This window comes from Elephantulus edwardii, unplaced genomic scaffold (genome assembly GCF_000299155.1).
Source record: "Elephantulus edwardii isolate Elephantulus edwardi_28Jun2011 unplaced genomic scaffold, EleEdw1.0 scaffold00281, whole genome shotgun sequence".
NCBI classification, from domain to species: domain Eukaryota; kingdom Metazoa; phylum Chordata; class Mammalia; order Macroscelidea; family Macroscelididae; genus Elephantulus; species Elephantulus edwardii.
Window position 1 is genome coordinate 79,289 of NW_006400031.1, and position 24,529 is coordinate 103,817.

Below are 24,529 nucleotides of genomic sequence, written 5' to 3' on the forward strand. Positions count from 1 at the left end.
CAGTTATGGTCTCTTTGGGGTATATTCCCAGTAGTGGAATTGCTGGGTCAAATGGTATCTCTATGTGCAACTTTTGAGAAAGCACCATTACCGCCTTCCAGAGTGGTTGCCAATTCATACATATTTTAAAAGCTTTGACTAAGCATGGCATATCAGTGGCTCACATCATTGCTGGCTACACACGGAACTCTAAAGGTTAGAACAACACCTTTCTCATGTGGCAACTGGACCAGTATGGACAAACAGCTGGCCTCAGCTCATGACATCTGTGCCTGATGATCTAAAGGCTCCCTATTCCCTCCCCCAGGACTAGAGTAATGGGGACTATCCACGGTACACAGCGTGTGTGCGTGTGTGTGTGTGTGTGTGTGTGTGTGTGTGTGGTAAGTAGAAGGTCATAAAATCAATAATTTATGAAGCTGAAATAGCATCTGGAGAAGCAGCAGGTATTGCCAGTGACCCAGATTACAGTGTCCCCAGGGAGCCATCAAGAGCCATTTCACTGGAATTCCTGCTTGCTCCAGGGACATGTTCCTAATAACAAGTCAATTGTTAGTTATTTTTCAGAGAGGGAATGAATGAAATGGCATTAATGAGTTAAACATGCGGATGCTAACACTTTTGCAGCCAAGGATGTCAGGTAGCTGATGCAAATACTCAGTGGACAAGAAAACCAGGCCAAAAGAAGACGGAAGAAACTGCAAACGAGGGCAGAGGAAGCCCAGGTGCCGAGCCTCTGAAACGGGAGCTGCACCAGGGTAAGAAGCTTTAGACATGTCACGGTGACCATGTTCACTGCAGAGAAGATAAAGGGCCCACCCTGGAAGGGCACGGTGCCATGTATCACTCTCCCAACACAGACCAAGATTCCCTCCATCACCGTATTTAGACATCACAAGGACGTTCCATGGGAGCTACCTACCATTTCCATCCTCCTAAACTGAGTACTGAGGCACAGAGAAAAGAAATGATTCACCCAAATAAATGACAAAGGCTAGCTCTTAAAAGGCCTCAGGGGGTTCTATGGCTGAGTGTTCAATCTATAATGAGCTTCCTAATTATAGGACGTTCTCGTTAGCAACTTTCAATGAAGTCTCGGCTTCATTGTGCAGTCAACCCAGTTAAAAACTAGCATATGCCAGTGCTGGGTCGGGGAAAGGAGGGGTCACACCAGGTCCCTTGAGTGTCCAAGGTCTGAGCAGGGCAGAGACAGTTACGTTGGGCACACAGTTAGCTACAAAACACACACAAAAAAACCCACAGGGAGGCAGGCACCACGCTGTCCCAGGTGGGCACTGTCCAGTGAGCCCTGCTCCAGAAACAGTCACATGCTTGGGGTGGCCCCAGAGGCCTTGAGGGGCTCAGACACCTTCCAGCCACAACTGACTGGGCGGAGGATGGACCTTTGGGTCAGAGCGTAGCCAATTGTGTTCTCTCACACGTGGGGATCTGAACCCAGCTAGAGAAATGGGAGAGGCAACTGGGAGTTGCCAAGACTGAAGTATATTAGTGGCAACGGGATCTCTGGGGCTGCCCACATGTGAGCAGCTCAGAGGCCCTGGGTCCACTCTTGCCTGGGCTTTTCAAAGGGCTGATGCCTAGCCATGTGCAGGGATTTGTTAAGACAGAGGAAAATGACTGTACTTGCTAAGTCCTTTCATCCAGCTGCTGCCCTCCTGCCTCGCCTGTGACCTCAGGTCCCCACAGTCCAGAAACAGAAGGACTAATGCCCAGCACAGCACATGGTTTCCAGCCTAGCTCCAGCCCTAAAACCAGTTAAACCAAAACCAGCTGCGTGCAGCTAAGTCAGCCCCAGTCCATGCATGTTCAAACAGCACTGTGATCCAGAACAATCTGAAGAAGTCATTTTTCAGAAGCAGATCACTAGGCGGTTTTTTGAGGTAGCTCTGGGTGGAGCTGGGCCTCCAATTTTGCAGTCAGCAGCCATGTATGTTCAACATGTACACTATCCAGGGCCCTCCAGGGCCAGTTAAGGGCTGGTGATGAAAGATTTTTTTTAAATTCTATTTTATTAATTTTAATGAACATTTACAGAGATTTTGGATTTCCATTCATTCATTGTTGCATTTTTCTCCCTGCCCACCCCTCTCCTGCCAGTTCAGTTCACTCTTCTCTTTGAAAAGTAAAAGAAAAATTCCTTCATTGGTATACAATCATCAGCCCCCATCCCAGTACACTCCACTATGCAGCCTTCATTCTGGACTCCTGTCATGACCATAATACCCAATCATATATCGCTTTTAAACTATTCTCTCCCTCATCTGTTTCAATGCAGTATAAGTAATTTATCCTCAAACTCACCCTGTTTACTCGGAGACCCTTATTATGCATCTTTTCTTTTAGGGTGAGTGAAGGAACGCTGACGCCTGCCACTCACACTCAGAAAACCACACTCACATCCGAAGGGAAATCCTAGAGCAGGAAGCACTAGGAAAGCCGGGAATGAGGGTGAAGTAAGAGGCACCGGCCAGGGGGAGACAGTGGGGACAGGGCACGCAAACAGCAGATGCAAAGGCACAAGAGGGTGAGGGACTGGCTGGAGGTGGGATACGCAGGAGCAGAGGGTTCAGGTAGAAAGACTCGCACAAATGGCAAGAGGGTAGGTAGAGGCTGGCCTCAAAGCAAACATGCGCCTACTGGGCCCCTCTAACCTGGGCTGCACTTGACCTACAATGTTCTTCTCCCAGCTCATGGGCCACTAGCCTCTGCATCCATGTCTGTTCTCCATAGGAGAGAAGATGCAAGCCTTCTCAGTAGTAAATGGGTAAGTGTATAAAGTTCTACCAAAGCCCAACCCACCACTGTTTCCTCGATTCTGACTTACGGTGACCTCAGAGGACAGAGCAGACCTGACCTGGAGGCCTCCTGGGGCTGTGAATCTTTATGGAAGGAGACTGCCAGACAGTTCTCGTAGGTGGTTCAAATCCACCAGCTGCTCCGTGTGAGGATTGATGAATTCTTCTCTACGATCTACTGACTCTGAAAACCCGCTGGAGGGTCAGTTCCAACTTGACCGTACACAACACCACAGCTGACCTTTCTGTTAGTGGTCCAATGCTTAATGCATGCACCACAAGAGCCTATGAGCAGGCAGCTTTTCACTACATATATATATAAAATTTTTTTTTCTATAACATGGTTCTCTTACACTTCCCCAGGACACTGGACAATGACAAGGTTTGAAGTGCAAAGAAGCAATGTGAAATCCTGGGGTCTTGGTTCAGTCTGCTTGTAAGGGAATGAATGGCCCTGCTTTGCGGCTGCTCCTGGCTCTGCCAAGTGGGCCAGGCTAGGAGACAAGAGGTCATGGTCCAGTCCACTTGCAGGGAAGAGCCCTGTTTTGTGGCTGCCCCTGCCAGGCTCTTTCCAGTGAGCAAAACACGCTCCAAAAGCATTCCAGCAAAAGAACTCCATCCCTATGGAAAGCCTCTCCTTCTCCTGACCTCAAGCAGGAAGCCCTGGCAGGGGTGATTTGCACCTGCACACACTGGTCTCTCATTTTCCTGCCAACTGTTCCTCTAATTTTAGGGCCATGCAACTTCCATACACACACTTTCTATTCTCTGTTTAATTACCATTCACCCCAAGAGCACTTAGTCAAGAACTGGCTGTCTACGCCTGTGAAAAATAAAAGGCTGGAGAGACGTCTTACATTTATACGACTTTGCAATCAATAACGTATACATTTCCCCGTATCGTCTCTCTTACTGTCTGCCTGGTGTGGTTAAGTAAACAACGAGAAACAAATCCTCATTTGAGAAAACAGGAGACTGAAGCTTAGAGATCAGGGCCAGGCCTACCGCCCTGGATGCAAGAGCTGAGGACCGAGGTGAGGGACCCTGAGTCCAGTGTTCACTGCCCTAAGAACCAGCTAAAGACCAGGAGGTGGGTTAATGTGTCTCACAGAGACCTGGGCTCAACTCCCGGCCTCTCTGCTAGGCTGCCTTTAATGACTTCTCTCCTCTGGGCCTCTATCTACTCAACAGTACTCCAAGTATACTCATGATACATAGTCTTGAAGGTGGGGCGTCTGGCAAACACCAAGTGCTCAACAAATACAAGCCACTTTGCTTGTGCCCTGGAATAATGCTGCCATCATTCTGATGCATAACGGAGGTAACTAAAACCCGTGAGAAAGCCAGCTAGGGGTCAGTTCCAACTCGATGCCACAAGACAACGGCCACAGAGAAGAGACTCCTGCAGATTACTTTTAGGGGGGAAAAGTGCAGCTTACCTGTTGGCCACCAGAGTGCAGTCGATTTCAGGGCGCTTGGTCTTGGGAATGGCATACAGCGGGTACCTGTCCCCGTGGCGGATGAACACGTGCACAGAGACTAGTTTAAAGTGATGCGGGGCATGACCTGCAAGTGGGAAACACGTGGCCAATCAGTCGCAGCTCACACAGGATGTATCAACCTTTTGGGGGCACAGAGCATGGTGCCACCCAGCTGTGTCCAGGATGGGATTCAGAGGAGGTAACGGGGGTGAGGGGGTGCCTGAGGGGACATGGCTCCCCTCTGCACACATTGGTCAACATGAATCTGAACAGACTTGGTGACCACTGACTATCATTAACCACTCACGACTGAGCTCTGGTTGGTGTAGAGAACTGTGCTGCTGGCCTAAAGGCCACCTCTCTCCAGCAGTTCGAATCCACCAGTGGCTCCGTGGGAGAAAGATGAGCAAGCTCTTCCCCCTGAATTTTTGCCTGCTGGAGGGTCATCTATGCGTTAATGCAGGAAAGAAAAAGCATTTTTGTTGAGTTCCTCTGAGCACTCATTCTCCCAGTCGTCCTGTGGCTAGTTAGGTACTACTGCTGTGTGTACTGTACAGAGGAAACTGACCCCAAGCTGTCAGAGACAGTAAATGGCACTGCAAGAGGCCCAGGTACTTGTACAAGGTGACAAAGCCTGGGATTAACTTAGTGACAAAGGCAACATTGGAGTCCGGGTCATGTCACTCCTTATCATCTGTGCCACTTGAGAAGAGCGAGGCACAGAGGGGCGCCCAGCCCAGCCCCACATCACCGACTGCAGCGTACAGAGCTGGGGGGCACAGCCAGGCCTACCTTCCATGCTGCGCTCGGCCACGCTCGGAATGTTGCAATACAGGAGAGCTTCGTAGACGGGGTCCATCACGGGGGGCTCTGTCACCGGGTCCGGCATGATTCTCTTTCGACTCTTGCTACCCACTCCATTCTTAGCTGACACGGGGATCAGGTGAACTGTGGAGAGGAAACCCACAAATCAATGAAGTCAGTGGGGTGGGCCCAAGCGGTGCTGCTTCCCACTCCACTTCTCTCCCTTGGAAGAGGGACGAGCTTCAGGGGAGAGGTGGTCATGAAGGGCGCATGCCCTCTGTAACTGATGACTAACTTCAGTGTTGGAGTCCCTGAGTTAGGTTTGAACCCAGGGTGCCAGGGAGGAGAGGCTTAGTGATCTGCTTCTGTAAAGGGAAGTTACAGCCAGGGAACCCCTGATGGCCTCGGGTCTGCTTTGTAACTCACGGGCCGCTCTGAGTGGGACCCAACCTGATGGCAGTGCACTTGGCTTTGTTCACAACCTTTTTATTAATTTTTTTTTAATTATTTTACCCTCTCCCACCTCTCTTGGATCTTTATACTCATTCTACAATAATGGTTTTATACAGTATTAATCCTTGTGAGACTGGGAGAGGGTGGAAGCAGAGGGATGAGGATGTGCAGGGGGAGGAGATTAGTCATGGGGTTGTGCAATTTGATGGGTGGGGGAGGGAGGGATTGAAAGAATCTGTTCTGGAAAACAATGTATTCGAATGGTAAATAAACTAGTAGAAAATGAAAAAAACCAAAAAAATTATTTTATATTGATTTGCTTACAAAGTTCGTCTACATTGTGTTTCACACTATTCACTTACTTTGTGTTTCACACAATTATTCCCATGCATTTGTTGTTGTTATGTGCCGTCGAGTTGCAAAACTCATAGTGACCCTGTGCACAACAGCCCTGAAACCTGCTCTATCCTGTGCCAATTTGACTGTTTCCGACACACCCACCCTCATGAGTGAATCAATCACTAATAATCACTACCCAGTCACTGAATCAATCCATCTCATCGAGGGTCTTCCTCTCCTGCACCATCCCTCCACCCTTCCAAGCATGACATCCCTCTGCAAGGACTGGTCCGTCCTTGCAACATGTCCAAAGTATGTCACATGGAGCCTCAGAATCCTTGCCTCCAAGGAGCAGCCTGGCTTCACCCTCTCTAGATGAACCTGTTTGTTTTCTGCCAGTCCATGGTATGTATATTCAACACTCTTTTCCAGCATTATGCTTTATAAAATTAATCACCATTGGACTAGGCCCATCATGGCCCTGACTTTCCAGGTTCCCATCAGATACTTCTCATTTCCTTTACCCTCCACCAACCAAATTGTGCAACCCTGTGATTTCGCCCCTGCCCATCCTCACTCCTCGGCTCCCTCCCCTTATCCCCTTGGGACCCTAATTATCCTTCTATTGATTTCGCCCCAGCCCATCCTCACTCCTCGGCTCCCTCCCCTTAATCCCCTTGGGCCCCTAATTATCCTTCAATTTTTATAATAATGGTTTTGTACTTGTCCTTATGAGACTGAGTTAGTTCACTCAGTATAATGCTCTCCAGTCTCTCCCAAGTTACACAGTATTTTTGGAAATGGTTGCTCCTGAGTGCTGCATAGTATTCCACTGTGTGAATGTACCACAGTTTCTCAATCCATTCATTTGCAGTTGGACATTTGGGCTGTTTATATGTTCTTGTGATGGTGAATAATGCTGCTATGAACATTGATATACAAATCTCCATTTGTTTCTCAGTTCTACTATCCTTGGGGTAGTGGAATAGCAGGGGTATTCGGAGTTTCTATGTTCAGGAAATGCCAAACTGCCTTCCAGAGTGGTTGTACCCACAACCTTGCCTTGAGTGCTACTGACTGCTGCTTCTCTCCTGACATCATTCCCCGTCTTGGTTTGAATTATGTCCCTTGCAAAATACACATGTATAAAGATGTAAAAGCTACATAAAAATCCCCATAATTTACAGCTGCGGGAGGATGAAGGGTGGACTGCAGGCTCCTTAATTCTATCAGAGCCCCAGTGAGATTTAGAGGGTTTCCCCTAGGGTGTGGCCTTTGATACCTTTTATCTCACTGGAGACAAAAAGGGAGTGAAATGAGCAGAGATTATCTCTTAGCAGCCACAAGAAATAACTGCCAGCAGTCTTTTGGAGCCAGGACTCTGTGTGATAACATTTATTCAGGATCTCAAATAGGCAAGCTTCTAAAATGATCGATGTTGTTGGGAAGGAATACATTCCTATCAACAATCAACCACAGAACATTGAAAAGGCAGCCTTTACCTAAAGATATTGTTGTTGTTATGTGCCATTCTTTCAAATCATTCTTTAGGAAAAAGGAGTCGCTTGCCACTCATTGCCTCTGACACACCCATCCCGATTACCCCAGTCACCAAATCAATCCACCTCATAGAGGGCCTCAACACTCTTGGCACCAGCAGCCAGGAAATTAAAAGACGTATTGCGATGGGAAAGTCTGCTGTTAGGGACCTCTCTAAAGTATTCAAGAGCAATGGTGTCTCTCTGGAGACTAAGGTGCATCTGATACAGGCCATGGTCTCTGCAATCACTTGTTATGCATCAGAGAGTTGGACAATGACTAAGGAGGACAGAAGGAGAATTGATGCCTTTGAGCTGTGGTACTGGAGAAGAGTATTGAGGGTACCATGACTCCTTGGAGGCAAGGATTCTGACATACTTTGGACATGTTGCAAGAAGGGACCGATCCTTGGAGGGGGACATCATGCTTGGTAGGGTGGAGGGACAGCACAGGAGGGGAACACTCTATAGAAGGTGGATTGATTCAGTGACTGGGGTAATTAGGATAGAAGTGTCAAAGACAGTGCGACTGGCACAGGATAGAGCAGAGTTTAGGGCTGTTGTACATAGGATCGCTATGAATCGCAAGCGACTCGATGGTACATAACAACAACAACAACAATGAACACTAAACACAGAGGACAGGTATAGTAGCGCAGTGGTAGAGTCCAGATTGGAAGTCAGTTGAAATGAGGACTGTTGGGAAGGGTGGAGGATTGGCAAGGGAGAGAAAGACCCTCGCCCATGTGGACTCACAAGAGTGACTGCTGCAATGGGCTTTTGTGTGTCAGGAAGTGAACAGACCAGGGTTCTGATCGTTTGTTCATAGTGTCGCTATGAGTTGTGCTTGACTCAATGGCACCTACCAACACCACCACCACAGATATAATTACAAAGTTTATCATTTTAGCGGGTTTACAAATCACAGTAACATGCATATGTAAATGTAAACAATCACTACAAAAGGACCAGCTAGTGTTTGGAATCAACTTAAATTCTGTAATCCACCAATTCATCTATATATTTAAAGCATATAGAATTCTCCAATATATTTAAAGCATATTCTTCTAAATATTTAAATCATTCTTTAGGAAAAAGGAGAATAAACAAAGATAAAAGAAAAGCAGTACCTTCAAAGAAAAATATTTGTAATGCATCAAATAATGAATATAAAAATATGTAAGTACTACAACAATAATATGTAAGTACTACAACAATAATAAGTGAAGCAGACTAAGACAAAAATAAACCCCAGCGGTCAATACACATGAACACTTGCTCAGCTTTGCTCCTAATTAAGGAAATACAGAATAAAACCACAACGGGACATCATCCTCCTCTACCAGAGTGGAAAAACAGGTTCTAGTAATCTATCTGGTAAGATCAGAAGAAACACAGTAACTTTCATACACTTATAGGAGGAAGCAGAACTTGGAATGATTTTTCAAGGAGCATTTGGCTGGAACTACCAACTTTTTTTTTTTGTGACAGGATTTCAACTTTCTTAAAAAACAAAGAAACCCCTCCAGACCTACTGAACTGGTTAGAGGTGCTCTGACAGCACAGTTTGTAACAGGCTGAACTGCTAATTCAAAGGGTAGGTACCTCCTATGGTTCAAGTTCCCCAGTGAGTCCTCTCGACAAAGATGGGCAGTCTCCTCCCATCGCGACTGACAGCTTTAGAAAAATGATGGAGGGAAGTGAGCGAGTGACTGGTTGAGGCTGGAGGATCCCCACAGACCAGTGCCCTGACATGGTCTTCAGACTTCAAACTCAAACAACTCTTGAGGTCACAAAATAACAAGCTGGCTCAAAAAAACAAATCAACAAATGGACAGAGAAGCTCTGGTATATTTACACAATGGAATACTATGCAGCATTGAAAAACAAGAAACTTATGAAATATTATGCAAAATGGGTGACCCTGGAGGACATCATACTGAATGAAATATCTCAGTCACAAAAGGACAAATACTGCATAGAGCCACTGTTCTAAAATGGGACTGACATCAGGGTTGAGGGAAGACAGAAAAGGAGGGGAGGAATGATGAGGGAGAGATCTGTTTAAAAGGGATATATGACTAGGTATTCCTGTCATGACAGGAGTCAAGGATGAAGGCTGCATAGTGGAGTGGACTTGGGGAGAGGGATTGTATAACAATGAAAGAGTTTTTCTTTTTCTTCTCAAAGAGAAGAGTGATTTGAGGGGGAGAAGGTGGACAGGGAGAAAAAGTACAACAATGAATGAATGGAAATCCTAAGTCTCTGTAAACTTTCATTAAAATTAATAAATAATTTTTTTAAAAAAACCCATACACAAAAATAGTGAATTTCACACATAAGGGAGCTCCAGTGGCCTAGTGGTAAAAAGTTGTGCTGGCAACACAAAATTAAGCAGTTCAAATCCACCAGCTGCTCCTTGGGAGAAGGATGGGCAATCTCCTCCTGTGTAATCACAGGATTAACTGTCTCTGTAAACTTGCTAGAGGGTCAGCTAGGGGTCAGTTCTGACTCAACGGCACACAACAACAGTAATCACACGTAAGTACGGTGTCCCCTTTAAAAAAAAAGTTGCCCATATAACCCAATGGTCAACACTTACTGCACAACTAAGACAAGATGGTAATGGGGGCGTGGAAAAAGAAACCAGCAGCACTGGAATAACTGGGATGGAAATAATGAAAACGTGCAGCCACTGTGAAGAATGTCACTGAACAACAGGTTCAGAAGATGCTGAACCTTGATGGAAACGCAATAAAAATTTTTTATGGAAAAAGATGATATATGTTTTATTCCTTCGTCTCATTATGTGAGGTCTCAGATTCTATTCCATAAGGACGTTGGTCTTCATGTCCAAAGCTGTTGGTGCACAGAGATTTACTGCACTGCAGTCCCCAAGGGCAGGCAAATGACCGCAATGGCCATCACATCCACACCGCAGGACATTCAGCCGTAGTTAAAAAAGAGCAGAGAAGAATCAAAGAGAGCTGAACACACACAGCCGAGTATTCAACTAATCTTTGTGTATCGACAAAACAAACACAAAACATTTGCTTATTATGTAAATGCAGAACAGTTATTTTTCTCTGGGAAATGTCAAGAAGAACGAAGCAGTACCTTTATGTGCTTTTCTAGAAACATCTATCGTTGTTGTTGTTATGTGCCGTCAAGTCGTTTGCGACTCATAGCAACCCTATGTACAACAGCCCTAAACCGTGCTCTATCCTGTGCCAATCTCATTGCCTCTGATACACCCATCCCGATTACCCCAGTCACTGAATCAATCCACCTCATAGAGGGTCTTCCCCTCCTGCGCTGTCCCTCCACTCTACCAGCATGATGTCCCTCTCTAAAGACCTGTCGTCTCTCCTTACAACATGTCCAAAGTATATCAGATGAAGCCCCAGAATCCTTGCCTCCAAGGAGCAGCCTGGTTTAACCCTCTCAAGGATGAATCTGTTTTCTTGGCAGTCCATGGTACATTCAATACTCTTCTCCAGCACCACAGCTCAAAGGCGTCAATTCTCCTTCTATCCTCCCTAGTCATTGTCCAACTCTCCAATGCATAACAAGTGATTGCAAAAACCATGGCCTATATCAGGCCTACCATATATATATATTTTTTTTTTTTTTTTGCACATATATCAAAACCAAAACCACTGCTGTTGAATCAGTTGTGAATTACGACGAGCCAACAACAGAACAGAGTCAAACCACGTGGTCCCCACCACTGGACCAACTGGCAGCATCAGGATGGATGGTGAAGAGATTGAGATTGTTCACAGCTTTAGTTTGCTTGGCAGAGGCAAGTGCGATTGGCACAGGACAGAGCAGGGTTTAGGGCTGTTGTACATAGAGTCGCTATGAGTCGCAAGCGACTCAATGGCACATAACAACAACAACAATCTTTATGGAAAGGAGCCCAGTGTGTAACATATGGAAGTGGCTAATTGAAAGGTGGGCAGTTCGAAGCTCCTAGCTACGCCAAGGCAGAATGGCAGGCAGCCTGTTCCAGGAAAGACTTAGAGCTGTGGAAACTTGATGGCGGGCCTCAATGAGCGGGCCGACTTGAAGGCAGTGGAGTTTCTGGGATTTGGAACCTGCACGATCGCATACGACCCAGCCACTTGGGAGCCAGGGGTGAGCTGCTGATGATTCAGTTTGCGGTGGAGTGCTTGACCGTTGGGTCACCAGGGATTCTTTTGCTTACTCACACGTATGTCACTATTTCCAAATGTGCCCATGTTCTAACATTCTCTATGTGCCCATAGAAGGAGATTAGGTGGTACAGCAAGTTAAACACTGAGGTGCTAATGAAAAGGTTGAAGGTTCAAACCCACCTATCACTCCACTGAAAAATGAGGCCGTTTGCTCCCACAGAAATTCACAGCCTTGGAAACCTTACAGGGTCGGTAGGAGTATGCTATTCTTTTGGGCCCTAACGAGTTAGAACCAACATAACAGAAGTATGTTTTGTTTTTATGTACAGAAATGTTGTTGTTATGTGTTGTTATTCCATTGTGTGAATATACCACAGCTTCTCTATCCATTCGTTTGTTGATGGGCACTTGGGTTGTTTCCAGCTCTTTGCTATTTTGAACAAAGCTGCAATAAACATGGGTGTGCATATATCTGCTTGGGTGGCAGTTACAGTGTCTTTAGGATATATTCCCAGTAGTGGAACTGCTGAGTCAAATGGTACTTCAATTTGTAACTTTTTGAGAAAGAGCCAGACAGCCTTCCATAGTGGTTGCACCATTTTACACCCGCACCAACCGCGAATAAGGGTTCCAGTTCCTTCAGCAGTATTTTTCTGGGGCTCCTCCAGGTGGAGTCAAACCACTAACCTTTTGGTTAAAAGGAAGCACACTTTTATTCCATGGCTGTCAATGCCAGCTCACAGCAATCCTAGAGTACAGAATGGAACTGTCCCATAGGGTTTCCAAAGCTACACTGTTTTACTGAAGCAGCCTGGCACAGCTTTTTCCTGCAGGGAAGTTAGTTGAGTTTAAAGCACTGAACTTCCAGTTACTAGCTAAGCACTTAAGCATGGTGCTGGCAGGTCTCTGTTACGTGTACATAGAAAGCCAAACCCACTGCCTTTGAGTCAGCTTCAACGCAGAGCAAACTCCATCAGACTCCTGGGCTTGCAGACCATTACAGGAGGAGGACTGCCCATTTGTGTCCCTGGAGCCAGTGGTGGACTCAAACTACCTGCCATCTGGTTAGCCGTCCAACATGGAGCACGCGACATGCACAGAGAGCCTTTCTTTGCCTTTTACATAGACTTACATTCTGCTCTCCCGTTCATTCCTGCCAGTTCCACTTACCCATCCTTCCCCTGGATAAAGCTGTTATCCAGATCACCCCCTGAATTCCAGTTATAGCACATGTAGCTGGACTTAGGACACTGAAGTGTCATCAGGCTGAGCGGGAGGAGCCCAAGAGTTGAGACAACAGGGAGCGGGGCCGTGGCTGGTTGGCTCTATGAGCACAAACTACGTCAGACCAAACTCCAACGGTCTCCTGAGTCCATCCCTCTTCGTTGGCTGTGTCAGTGCAAACACTCGCCACTTTCCTGTCCTATTTTGTCTCCCTTCAGACAAGTGACCTATAAATATTCCCCTGAGTCCACTGGCTATTTTTCACTAACTCTTTCTATTTTTACTGGCTGGTCCTAATAATTTGCTAACCTCTAAAAAGGAAAGTCTCCTTTCTTATTTGTACTGCTGATTCAACAGCTCCGTGTGTGTGTGTGTGTGTGTGTGTGTGTGTGTGTGTGTGTGTGTGTGAGAGAGAGAGAGAGAGAGAGAGAGAGAGAGAGAGAGAGAGAGACAGACAGACAGAGAGGGAGGGGGAAAGAGAGAGAGAGGAAGAGAGCATGGGTATTAATAAAAAACTGTTTTTGGTCAAACATTCTAACTGGTATTGGTCTGTCCATTTGCTGTACAGAGGTTAACTCGCAGTTGCTGTGATGCAACACTGTGACACTGATGTATCAAATGTGATAACGGTTACCCATGGTGGACGGTGTTTGGTGAAGCTCCCTGGTTAAAACAAGCTTGGAAGCAGGAGTGGCATTCACTTTCGTAGCCTCTGGAAACTCTATGAACGTGGCAAATGATGAAAGTTATACAAGTGTTCAGGTCTTTCGTTGATAGGGTCACTATGAGTCGTCTACGACTCGATGGTACTTAACGACAACAATATGAAAAGGTACATCTGTCATCTTAGAGGTGAGCGCATCATCAGGACTAGGTAGGAAAAAAAGAAAAGGCACTCTGGTGGTACAGCGTTCAGGCAATTGTGCTTCTAACCCAAAGGCTGAGCCTTCCTAGAGTTTGAATTCACCATCGGCTTCATGGGAGAAAAATGGGCAATTTCTTCCTGTGTGGTGCACAGGTCTGCAGCCACTCTCAGAGCAGCTAAGCGACTTGATAGCAGTGAATGATACACAAGTAGGAGACACCCCAGCACTCTCATTTACTCTGTTATGGAGGACCTTCCAAATCAACTATGACAGGTCTGTATGCTTATTAACGGCGGATGGCTCGACAGTGACAGTCGCACAAGGTCACCATGGGTGGGAATCAACTCTACAGTATTAGCTCATGTTTGTTTTTTTTTGTTTTGTTTTGTTTTGAATGTAATAATTTGCTGTGGGGTATGTAGAAAACAAATTATGTCAGAGGTACCCCAGGGCTGTGTGGGTGCAGGGTCCTGCCTGAGAGGACTGGGGAACCCAATGAGGGTCCCTGTTGGGAGCCTGTTTAGGGACAGGGTCACACCTCTCATAGGTCAGCACCAGGTTTAGGAAGGACCAGGTCTCCCGAGTGCACAGTAAGCAGAGCCAGACCAATTCCATATGTACTTGTTTCATTTTTCCTCTTGTAAAACATGTTGCAATGAGCATCACTGAACATACATCTCTATCTCCTGCTCAGTCATTCTCTGAAAAATTATCTAAGACTAGAAATTAAAAAGAAAGATACAAGAGACGCAAAAATGCAGAGTGATAAGAGAGTGAGGGGAGGAACAAGCCATCCTCTCTCCATTGTTGCTGTTATGTGCCGTCAAGTCATCTCCCTTGTTGCTGTGTGTTGTTAAGTGCCATTGAGTCACTTGAGTCTCATAGTGACCCTATGTACAGCAGCTCTGAACCCTGCTCCATCCTGTGCCAACCTCATCGTCTCCCACACATCCACCTCCATTACCCAAGGCACTGAGTCAATCCATCTCATCCAGGCTGTTCCTCTCTTGTGCTGTTGCTCTACCCTTCAAAGCATAATATTGGTCTCCAAGGACAGATTCCTGCTTGCCACATGCCCAAAGTATGTGAGGCAGAGTTTCAGAATCCTTGCCTCCATGGAACTGCCTGGTTTCACTCTCTCCAGAACAAACCTGTTTGTTCTCTTAGCAGTCTATGGTATGTTCAATACTCTTCTCCACCACCACAACTCAAAGCCATTGATTCTTCTTTTATCATTCTTAGCCATTGTCCAGCTCTCTGGTGCACAGCAAGTAACTTCAAAGATCATGGCCTGTAGCAGGTGCACCTTAGTCTCCAGACTGACATCCTTGCTCTTCCGTACCTTGTGGAGGTCTCTGACAGCAAACTTTCCCAATGCAATTTGTCTTTTAATTTCCCGGTTGCTGGTGCCAAGAGTGTTGACTGTGGAGCCAAGCAAGCTGAAGCTGTGAACAATCTCAATCTCTTCATCATCTATCCTGATGCTGCCAATTGGCCCAGTGGTGAGAATCTTTGTTTTTCTGATGTTGGGTTTCAATCCATATTGAAGGCTGCAGATTGTAACCTTCTGCAGCAACTTTTCAATTTTTTCCAGGGGAATATACTGAGATCTTCATGAGTCCCCAAGCTCACACACACCACAATGGCCAAGGATTTTCTCAGAAACTAGACACAGAATATAGAGCAAACACAGATGAGGCCGCTGGCTGTCTGGCTCGGCACCAGAGGTGTTGATTTCCAGCTGCTATGTCTCAAATCTATGTCTTAGAAAATCCTGACCACCACCAACTGCCACCTTCTAGGGCTCCCACAAAGTGTTGAAACTGCAAAAGTTACATCCACGTTTACTGCTGTGTTGTTCACAACAGCAAAGAGATGGAAGCCACCCAAGTGCCCATCAACAAATGTACAGATAGAAGGATAGAAAAACTACTGTATATTCACACAACGGAATACTCCATAACACTAAAAAAAAAAAAACAAACACCAAAAAACAAAAACAAACCAAGAAACTCATAAAATATTACACAACATCGGTGATTCCAGAGGACATTATGCTGAGTGAAATATCTCAGTCACAAAAGGACAAATGCTGCATAACATCAATGTTATAAAACAGGCCTGACATGGGGGTTGAAAGGAAACTAAGAAAAGAGGGGGTAGATAATGAACACTACACTGGAATAGATGAAGAAAAGAACTGTTTAAAAAGAATATATGATTAGGGATTATTTCTATGACAATCCAGAATAAGAGCTGCATAGCAAAGTGGACTAGGGGAGGGGTGGGGAAGAGAGGGAGGAACTTATGCAACAATGAATGAATATTTTCTTTGAAAAAAAAATGAGATGGGGATGTTGTTGTTGTTGTTGTTGTTATGTGCCGTCGAGTCGCCTGCGACTCATAGCGACCCTATGTACAACAGCCCTAAACTCCGCTCTGTCCTGTGCCAATCGCACTGTCTCTGACACTCCCATCCCGATTACCCCAGTCACTGAATCAATCCACCTCATAGAGGGCCTTCCTCTCCTGCGCTGTCCCTCCACCCTCCCAAGCATGATGTCCCTCTCTAAGGACCGGTCTCTCCTCACAACATGTCCAAAGTATGTTAGACGGAGCCTCAGAATCCTTGCCTCCAAGGAGCTACCCGGTTTAACCCTTTCCAGGACAAATCTGTTTGTTTTCCTAGGGAGGAAAATGTGCAACAATGAATGAATGAATGAAAATCCAATTTTTCTGTAAACTTTTGTTAAAATAACAATTTAAGAACTTTTTTTTAAAAAAAGAAACTGCAAAAGTTAACAGTCTACGGCAAAGAAAAGGTCCAGACTGAAAAACAAGATCTCTGAACACCCAAAGCGAATGCCACCTTCCTATTCAGAGGCAATGTCCCTGTGCATTTTTACTGAGTTATCCCTTTCCGCAGCAAACAGACTCAAAACAGCATCTAAAAAGAGGGTGGGGGCCAGAGGAAGCAAGAAAGGCACCAGAGAAAACACAGAGAGAGAGAGTGAGCACGCGCCAGAGAGCCAAGAGCCAGAAAGCGAGAGCCAGAGAGCGAGAATATTAAGCTGGGCTCCTTGGCTGTCCACCTGAGAACGCCAGGCAGGTGATGTGCTGCCCTGGCCCCCAGCTGACAGCTGCTGCTGTTCCATTTGCCTGGCAGCCTCTCTCTCTGCTGGCCCAGGATTTCATCTCTGACCCTCTCCTTTTTCTTCAATCTGCACTTAAGGCAAACACCTGGTGCAGTTGCTGACCTGGCCTCTGGAGGTAAAGAAATAATATAATTAGTAGGAGTGGTGGGAACTGTGGCAAAAAGGAGTGTGTGTACTCGTCCACTGCCAGGCTCCAGCAGCCCTCACGGCCAGGGGCTGTGGGTCTCACGTGGCTGGAGAGTGTGGTTTTCTAAAGAGGGGCTAGGAATTCATATGAAAAGGCCTTGTTCTTAAATTGCATTGGCAAATACATTTTAAAATGTAAAAACATTGCTTGGGCCAAACAAAACAAGAACACATGGAGTTAGTCTGGCTCTGCTTGCTATGCGCCCGGGAGACCTGGTCCTTCCTAAGTCTGGTGCAGACCTCTGAGTGGTGCAGCCCTGGCTCCAGACAGGCTCCTGACAGGGACCCTCACTGGGTTCCCCGATCCTCTCAGGCAGGACGCTGCTTCCACACAGCCCTGGGGTACCTCTGTCTTCCCTCCATTCCTCCCATCAACTAAGCTTGCTTTTCTTCTTTCCTGCATAGAGTACTGTACAACATAAACTCATTTATTCCTTTAACAACTCCATAAAATAAAGCTATCATTATTTTCATTTCACAGATGCAGAAACTAAGGTATACAGAGCAAACAAAATGTCCAAGGTCATAGAGCTAGGAAGTGGCAGGACAGTGCTGCGATCCAGGTCGCCTGGATCTCAGGTCCATGGTCTGGCCATCCAAGTCAATTCACTGTGTTGTCTCTCACTCTGGATACTTCACACTGCATCCCAGGTGCCTGCTCAGGATTCTGCTTCACCAGGTAGATCCTGTAGCCCCTTTGGGGAGCAAACTTCTGGCCCAGAGACTGTCACAGGGTAGAACTCCAAGGCACATTTGTTGAAGAAAAAATTGTGCGCATTTATGATAGTGGACTCATACGGAAAGAGAAATAAATACATTTTCAGGATTTTGAAGAGATGAAACGGAATCAGGTCCAGTAACCCACCTGCTATTCCCTTGCCCGTGGCACCCTCTTCACAGAGCGCCCCTTCATGTGAAGAGCTTGCCGCATAACACTCGTCCCACCTCTAGACGGCGCTGACTTACAAGACGCTCCAACGTGGGCTCAGCGGTAATGTCCACCTGGGGCCACGCAGGCATGTTGCGAGGAGAGAGAGGGGCATCCTGCTTGGAAAGGTGGCACGCTGGCCAAAGTGAGGAAGACCCTGGACCAGGTGGATTGACAGTGACTGCTGTGATGGACTCGAGTGTGTCAGAAAGTGTGTGGATGGGAGCAGATAGGACAGGGCTCAGATCTGTTGTTCACAGGGTCACTATGGGCTATACTGGACTCAGTGGCACCTAACTGCCACCACCCCCTGAATGCAGGAACTCTGTCCTGTTTGCCTAAAAGGTTGACACTGAATACGTTTCCACGAGCTTCTCCAGAAGGCGCCTCGCTTTCACACCACCCTTACAAAGCAGCACTAAGAAACCCCATCAGGAAGAGGTAACGGAGGCTGCGGGGTGTTACGCCTTCCCCCCAAGTTGATAGCTAATAGGGGGCTGCCCTGAAACCCATGGCTGTTGCCTTTATAGCCTGCTTTTATTCTCACGCCATTTTGGGAATGCTGTTTGTGACACGGCAAAAATGAGCACAAAATAGGCATTAATGAAACACTGGAAAGTGGGAAATTACAAGTAGCCACAAACCAATCATTCATATCCCCATGTTCTTTCTCTGTTGCACCAGAGAACTTCTCAACGTGCGAAGCTATTTTTCCACTTCTGAGTTACCTAGCGTTAGGTTTTTGTGAGAACAGCGAAAGATATTTACATCTTACCTGTTCCCTTCAATAATTCTAATGCCAGGAATTTTAGAATGTGGCTATTTCTAAATCCCCAAACCAGCTAGAACTTGAAAATACAAACCAAAGAGTTTAACTAAGGGCTATTAGTATAGAACAGATTATTGTTGTTGATTGCCATCGAGTTGAGCACGACTCATAGTGACCCTATGAAGAAAAGGCCTGAAGCCCCTTTACAACTATCGACATTTATCAAAGTTCATAGAGTTTCCGGAGGCATGTTGTTTAGGAAGTAGATGCCATTCCTGTGTCATTTCAAATTAATATTTCCCCCCTATATTCTGAACTGTATCTTCACCTTTGGTATTTTTTCTTTACCACCCCCACAGAGTGAGAGATGTCAAACATATCTACACACTTAAATATCACTAGGCTCACAGACACATTTTCTAAACGATGCTTTTTTAATAACCTGAGTTTTGACTCATAACCTCATAACTTTATCCATAAACTCATAACTTTTTCCTATTCAAAGCACCACAGAATGAAAACAAGGTAAGAGTCAATCATTTCAGAAAACAAAACAGCATAATGTTTACTTTAAGCAGGAGAAAATTAAGTTGGATTTGTTTCAAATATATTTCCTAAAATAATTATATGTTCTAAATTGGTACCAAACAAAAATTAGTCAAAAGGCATGATGAAGAAAAAACAGAAGTCCCTGGATTTCAGACAAAAGCTGAAAACATGAAAGTTACTTAAGTGTAGAGACCTTTGCATTATAACTCACAATAGGAAGCAAATAAATAAAGCAACGAAATTCTATTTTCATAGAAATAAGTAAATTTCAAAGTTCTAGTTTACCTAAAAGGAGAAGAGCAGGGAGAAGGTCCATTTCTCAGGAATATCTTTCCGAACGCCAAAATATCCGACGAGAGAGAGAGAGCTCCCACCCACCCCAGCTAATTCTCCCTGCAAAATTTTCCTTAAAAAGTATGGCTGGAAACTGGCTCTCCCCAAACAGAAGGTACTTTCAGGAGAGTTATTATATAAGCAAAACACCCAGGCCAACTTGGTGACGTGGAGACCAAGCCATACAAGAAAAGCAGAGCAAACACAAGGAGCCCGCATGCACGGCTCAAGCCTCATCAGCTTCAGAAGAGTCAGGGGTGAGTCAAACAATCTACCCCTCCGGCCCAAGGATGGAAAATTTTTAATGAAAAGTCGTAAACAAGGAAAATGGCCAAGAACCTACGTAATGCTGTGGACGAACTCCTATTTTACAATTTATTGACAATCTGGAGTGTCTTAAAGCCCCTTCTGCCATTTTCAGTTCATCTGTTTTCCTATACTGAAAGGATGGAGTGAGTCCTTTCAAGCCCACCACAGGCACCAAGTGTGTGCAGGGGGATCTGTGAGAAACTGGAAGGGAGTCAGGAAGACCTGCTCAAAGCCAACTCTTTCCCACACATTCCCACCATGCTCAGCGCTACCTATTCTTTTTTCTATCATTGAAACTGCGACAGAAATATCACCTCCTCATAGAGACACTGTCACTGGCACAGGCTCACAAAGAGTGCCAACCACTGGTTTCTCAACCAGCAGGGTGAGGGTGGGCCCATGAAGCTCAGCTGTTCATACAGGAGTGTTTGCAGCTTCAAGGAGAGAGCACGGGGAGGAAAGGGAACTGGGGCTGTTCAGAGGGGCCGGCTGTGGTGCAGTGGTAGAAATCTCACCTTCCATGCGGCGGACATGCATTTGATTTGAGGCCCATCTGTGTGTAGCCACTACAGTCAATTCATGGAGGCTTGTGCGTTTCTATGCTGCCAGGCACATTTCAGCAGAACTTCCAGATTAAGAAAGACTAGGAAGAAAGGTCTGGCAATCTACTTCCAAAAGGTAGTCCAGGAAATTCCTATGGATCACACAGTCCAATCTACAACAGGTAATGGGATGGCGCGGGGCCAGGTGCCACAGTGCTTTGTTCTGCTGTCTATTTGGGGTCAACTCAGTGTTGCCTAACAACGACAGCTAATCAACATGGGCTTTAAATTCATTTCTCTTTCTCTCTCTTTCACACACACACACACACACACCATGCTCAGAAATCAAAGGATGATTGTACTGAGGAAAGCTGGTGTCAGGGATCTCTTCAAAGTGCACAGAACAGTGATGTCAGTCTAGAGACTAAGGTGTACCTGATCAAGGCCATGGTCTTTGCAATTACTTGCTATGCATGACTAAGGTTGATAGAATTGATGCCTTTTTTTTAAACTGTGGTGTTGGAGAAGAGTCTTGAACATACCATGGGGACAGCCAAGAAAACAAACAGGTCTCTCCTAGAGAGGGTGAAACCAGGCTGCTCCTTGGAGGCAAGGATTTTGAAGCTTTGTCTCACATACTGTGAGCATGTTGTCAGAATGGACCAGTCCTTGGAGAGGGACCTCATGCTCGGAAAGGTGGAGGGACAACACAAGAGAAGAAGACCCAGGATGAGATGGATTGACACAGTAACTGGAATCATATGGGAAGGTGTGTCGGGGTCAGTGAGACTGGCTGGGAATAGGGCAGGGTTCAGAGATACATAGGGTCACTATGAGTTGCAGGTGACTCGATGGCACATAACAACAACAACAACGTACTACAGAATGAAACCTGTCCAATTCTGCACCATCCATCCAGATAGGATGCGGATCAAACCAATGTGGGTTTCCACTGGCTGATTTAGGGAAGCAGATTTCCAGGCCTTTCTTCCCTTGTCAGTCTTAGTCTGAAAGTTCTGCATCATGGTAACATGTTGCACTGGCTGGGAATCAAACCTGAGTCTTCTGCATGCAAGGCAAAAATTCTGCCACAGAACCACCACCGCCACCTTGTACCCACTTGTGGTATTGTTAGAAGGCACTGAGTCAGAATCGACTCACAGCTGACCCTTCAAGTGGATTTTCAGAGGCTATAAATTGGGAGGAGACTGCTTTTCAGACTATCTTTTCAGAGCAGCCGGTGGATTTCAACTGCCTGCCTTGGGGTTGGCAGCACAACTCCTTACCATGAGGCCAACAGAGCTCCCTGAACCCGCGAGAAGCCGCCCTGCCTTCTCATGACCCAGTTATACTCACAGAACTGCAGGCTGAGGCTCAGGAAGGCCAGTAGCGCAGCCAGGGCCAGCAGCAGCAAAAAGCGATTGCGGAAAAGCATTATTAGTATTTGTTCTATCTTCTCGTCATGGTTTCCCCCGAAATCTCCAACACGCCCTGTGAATAAAGCAGAGGCAACAGATGTGCTTTCGGAGGTGGAAAACCAAAGTGTGTCAACTGAAAACAATCTAAACAGTGCCCATCTCCAGCGGGGGAAGCCAGAGAACAAAGGTGTACTTGATGATTAGTGTTTGCCCCAAACGAGCCCAAACACCTCAGAACAAATGAGCTACTGAACGCTTGGTTCATCCATTGTCAACAGAGGATCTTGAACATGAACGTTTCTATAGAAAAATGAAGAGGAAGTTTACTGAGCCCATACAATATGCCAGACAATGGAGTTTTGGCAAACACTAGCTCCCTCTTACCTTGTTACGACTGCTGACTTTTACATCTTTAAATATTGTTTGATGACACTCTGGCTAAGAAATCCCTGGTCTTCTTTCATTTTAACCATTAACCTGGACATCAATCACTGCCAACCTGTCCCACACCGCTTGCACAGGACACCTGGCTCCTCAGAGAACCAGCCCTCAGCTTGTTAGAGACCTTCTCACCCTGGACCAAGGTGCCTGCACAGCTGTACCCATGGGTCTTCCTGAGGCCACCCCACCCACTTTCATTTCTTCAAGCAATATTCCAGTTCCAGCTGCCCTCTGTGGACATGGTATTCTGTGTGTCAGCATGCAACAGACTATTCAATCACTCAGCTTTTTCTCCCAGACGTCTCTGGGTGGCCCTCAGCCTCCAATCTTTCAAATGACAGCCACATTATAAAAATGGCATTACTGAATTGGTTCTGACTCTAACAATCCTATAATGACAATGTAGAAATGTCACCCAGTGTTTCAAGACTATCACGTACAGAAGGAGACTGTCAAATCTTTTCCCCCACCGAAGAGCTGGTGGGTTTGTACCACCAGGCTTTTAGGAAGCAGCTGAATGTACAATCATAATGTCACGAGGGCTCCGTCCAAATCCCAATAAAACTGCAAAATAAATACAAGTACAGAATGAAGCACTGTCAGGGACAGAACTGTGTCCCCCTCTCAAAACATACGTCAACTTGAAAGGTTCTTGGAATACTACTGTCCTACATGTTGTTGTTGTTATGTGCCGTTGAGTCGCTTGCGAGTCATAGCGATCCTACGTACAACAGCCCTAAACCCTGCTCTATCCTGTGCCAATCTCACTGTCTCCAACACATCCACCCTGATTACCCCAGTCACTGAATCAATCCACCTCATAGAAGGCCTTCCCCTCCTGCGCTGTCCCTCTACCCTCCCAAGCATGATGTCCCTCTCCAAGGACTGGTCCCTCCTTACAACATGTCCAAAGTATGTTAGATGGAGCCTCCAAGGAGCCGCGCTGTTTAACCCTCTCCAGTACTAACTCAGTATAATGCCATCCTACACTCTGTGGTTAAGTGTAAATTCCAGTCTTTGTATGTTAATGTGTAAGGCAAGGGTGCTTTGTTTGCCATCTTGAGTTACAGACTTTGAGGGTGTGACTCAATTTAACTCTTACTCAGTCACACCCTTTCTCTTACCCATCATCAAGTAAGGGAAGAAATCAGGAAGTTAAGGAGCTGAACAGATGATTTCAAAGGGCAATTCAGGAAGACAAAGCAAAGTATTAAAACGAAACTTGTGAAGAACTACAGTCAGAAAATCAAAAGGGACAAACTCGCTCAGCATTTCTTAAGCAAAAGGACCTGAAGAACAAATTCAAGCCTTGAATTGCAATACTTTAAGATGCTACTGGCAGAATACTGAATGACCCAGGAAGCATCAAAAGAAGATAGAAGGGAGTATACAGAGTCACTGTACCAAAAAGAATTGGCTGACACAGAAGAATTTCATGAAACAACATATGATCAAGGGGCAATGGTGATAAAGGAGGAAGTTCAAGCCACTATGAAGGAATTGGTAAAAAACAAGACCCCAGGAATTGACGGCATACCAATTGATATATTTCAACAAATTCAACTCTGGACAGTTCTCATCAGGTTGTATCAAGAAATCTTGAGGACAGTTAGTTACCTGGCCAAATGACTGAAGAGATCCAAATTTAATCTCATTCCAAATGACTGAAGAGATCCATATTTAATCACATTTTAAAAAATGTGACTCAACAGAGTATGGAAATTTTCAAACAACATCACTAATATCACAGGAAAGCTTCTGTACTGTAGTGGTGATCACATTTGTCTAACAGTAATATCACACACAAGCAAAATCCTCGGGAGGATTATCCAAAAATGACTAGTTCATTTATAGAGAAATACCAGATGTACAAGCTGGGTTTGGAAGAAGCTATGGCACTAGGGACATCATTGTCAATGTCAGATGTATCTTGGCTGAAAGCAGAGAATACCAAAGGAATGTCTGTTTCATTGACTATGCAAAGACTATGTGGATTACAATAAACTGTCTATCCTTGAAGAGAATGAAAATTGCAGAACACCTAATTGTGCTCATGTGTGACCTATACCTAGATTAGGAGGCAGTCATCAGAACAGAGCAAGGAAATACTGTTGTTGTTGTTATGTGCTGTCAAGTCGTTTGTGACTCATAGTGACCCTATGTACAACAGCCCTAAACCGTGCTCTATCCTGTGCCAATCGCATTGCCTCTGACACAC

The 24,529-nt window shown here is 45.7% G+C and overlaps 1 protein-coding gene across 1 annotated transcript in view; it reads right to left on the minus strand.

Moving 5' to 3' along the window:
• The window catches only part of ACPL2 (acid phosphatase-like 2), a 34,318-nt gene extending 12,431 nt beyond the window's left edge, over positions 1-21,887 (minus strand). Inside the window, exons 1-3 of the mRNA XM_006900337.1 lie at positions 21,809-21,887; positions 5,090-5,245; positions 4,256-4,382 (exon numbers count right to left, since the gene is read on the minus strand). Of these exons, the coding sequence (XP_006900399.1) occupies positions 4,256-4,382; positions 5,090-5,245; positions 21,809-21,887 (362 nt within the window). The remainder of the gene's footprint in view (positions 1-4,255; positions 4,383-5,089; positions 5,246-21,808) is intronic.
• Between the last annotated feature and the right edge of the window lie 2,642 nt (positions 21,888-24,529).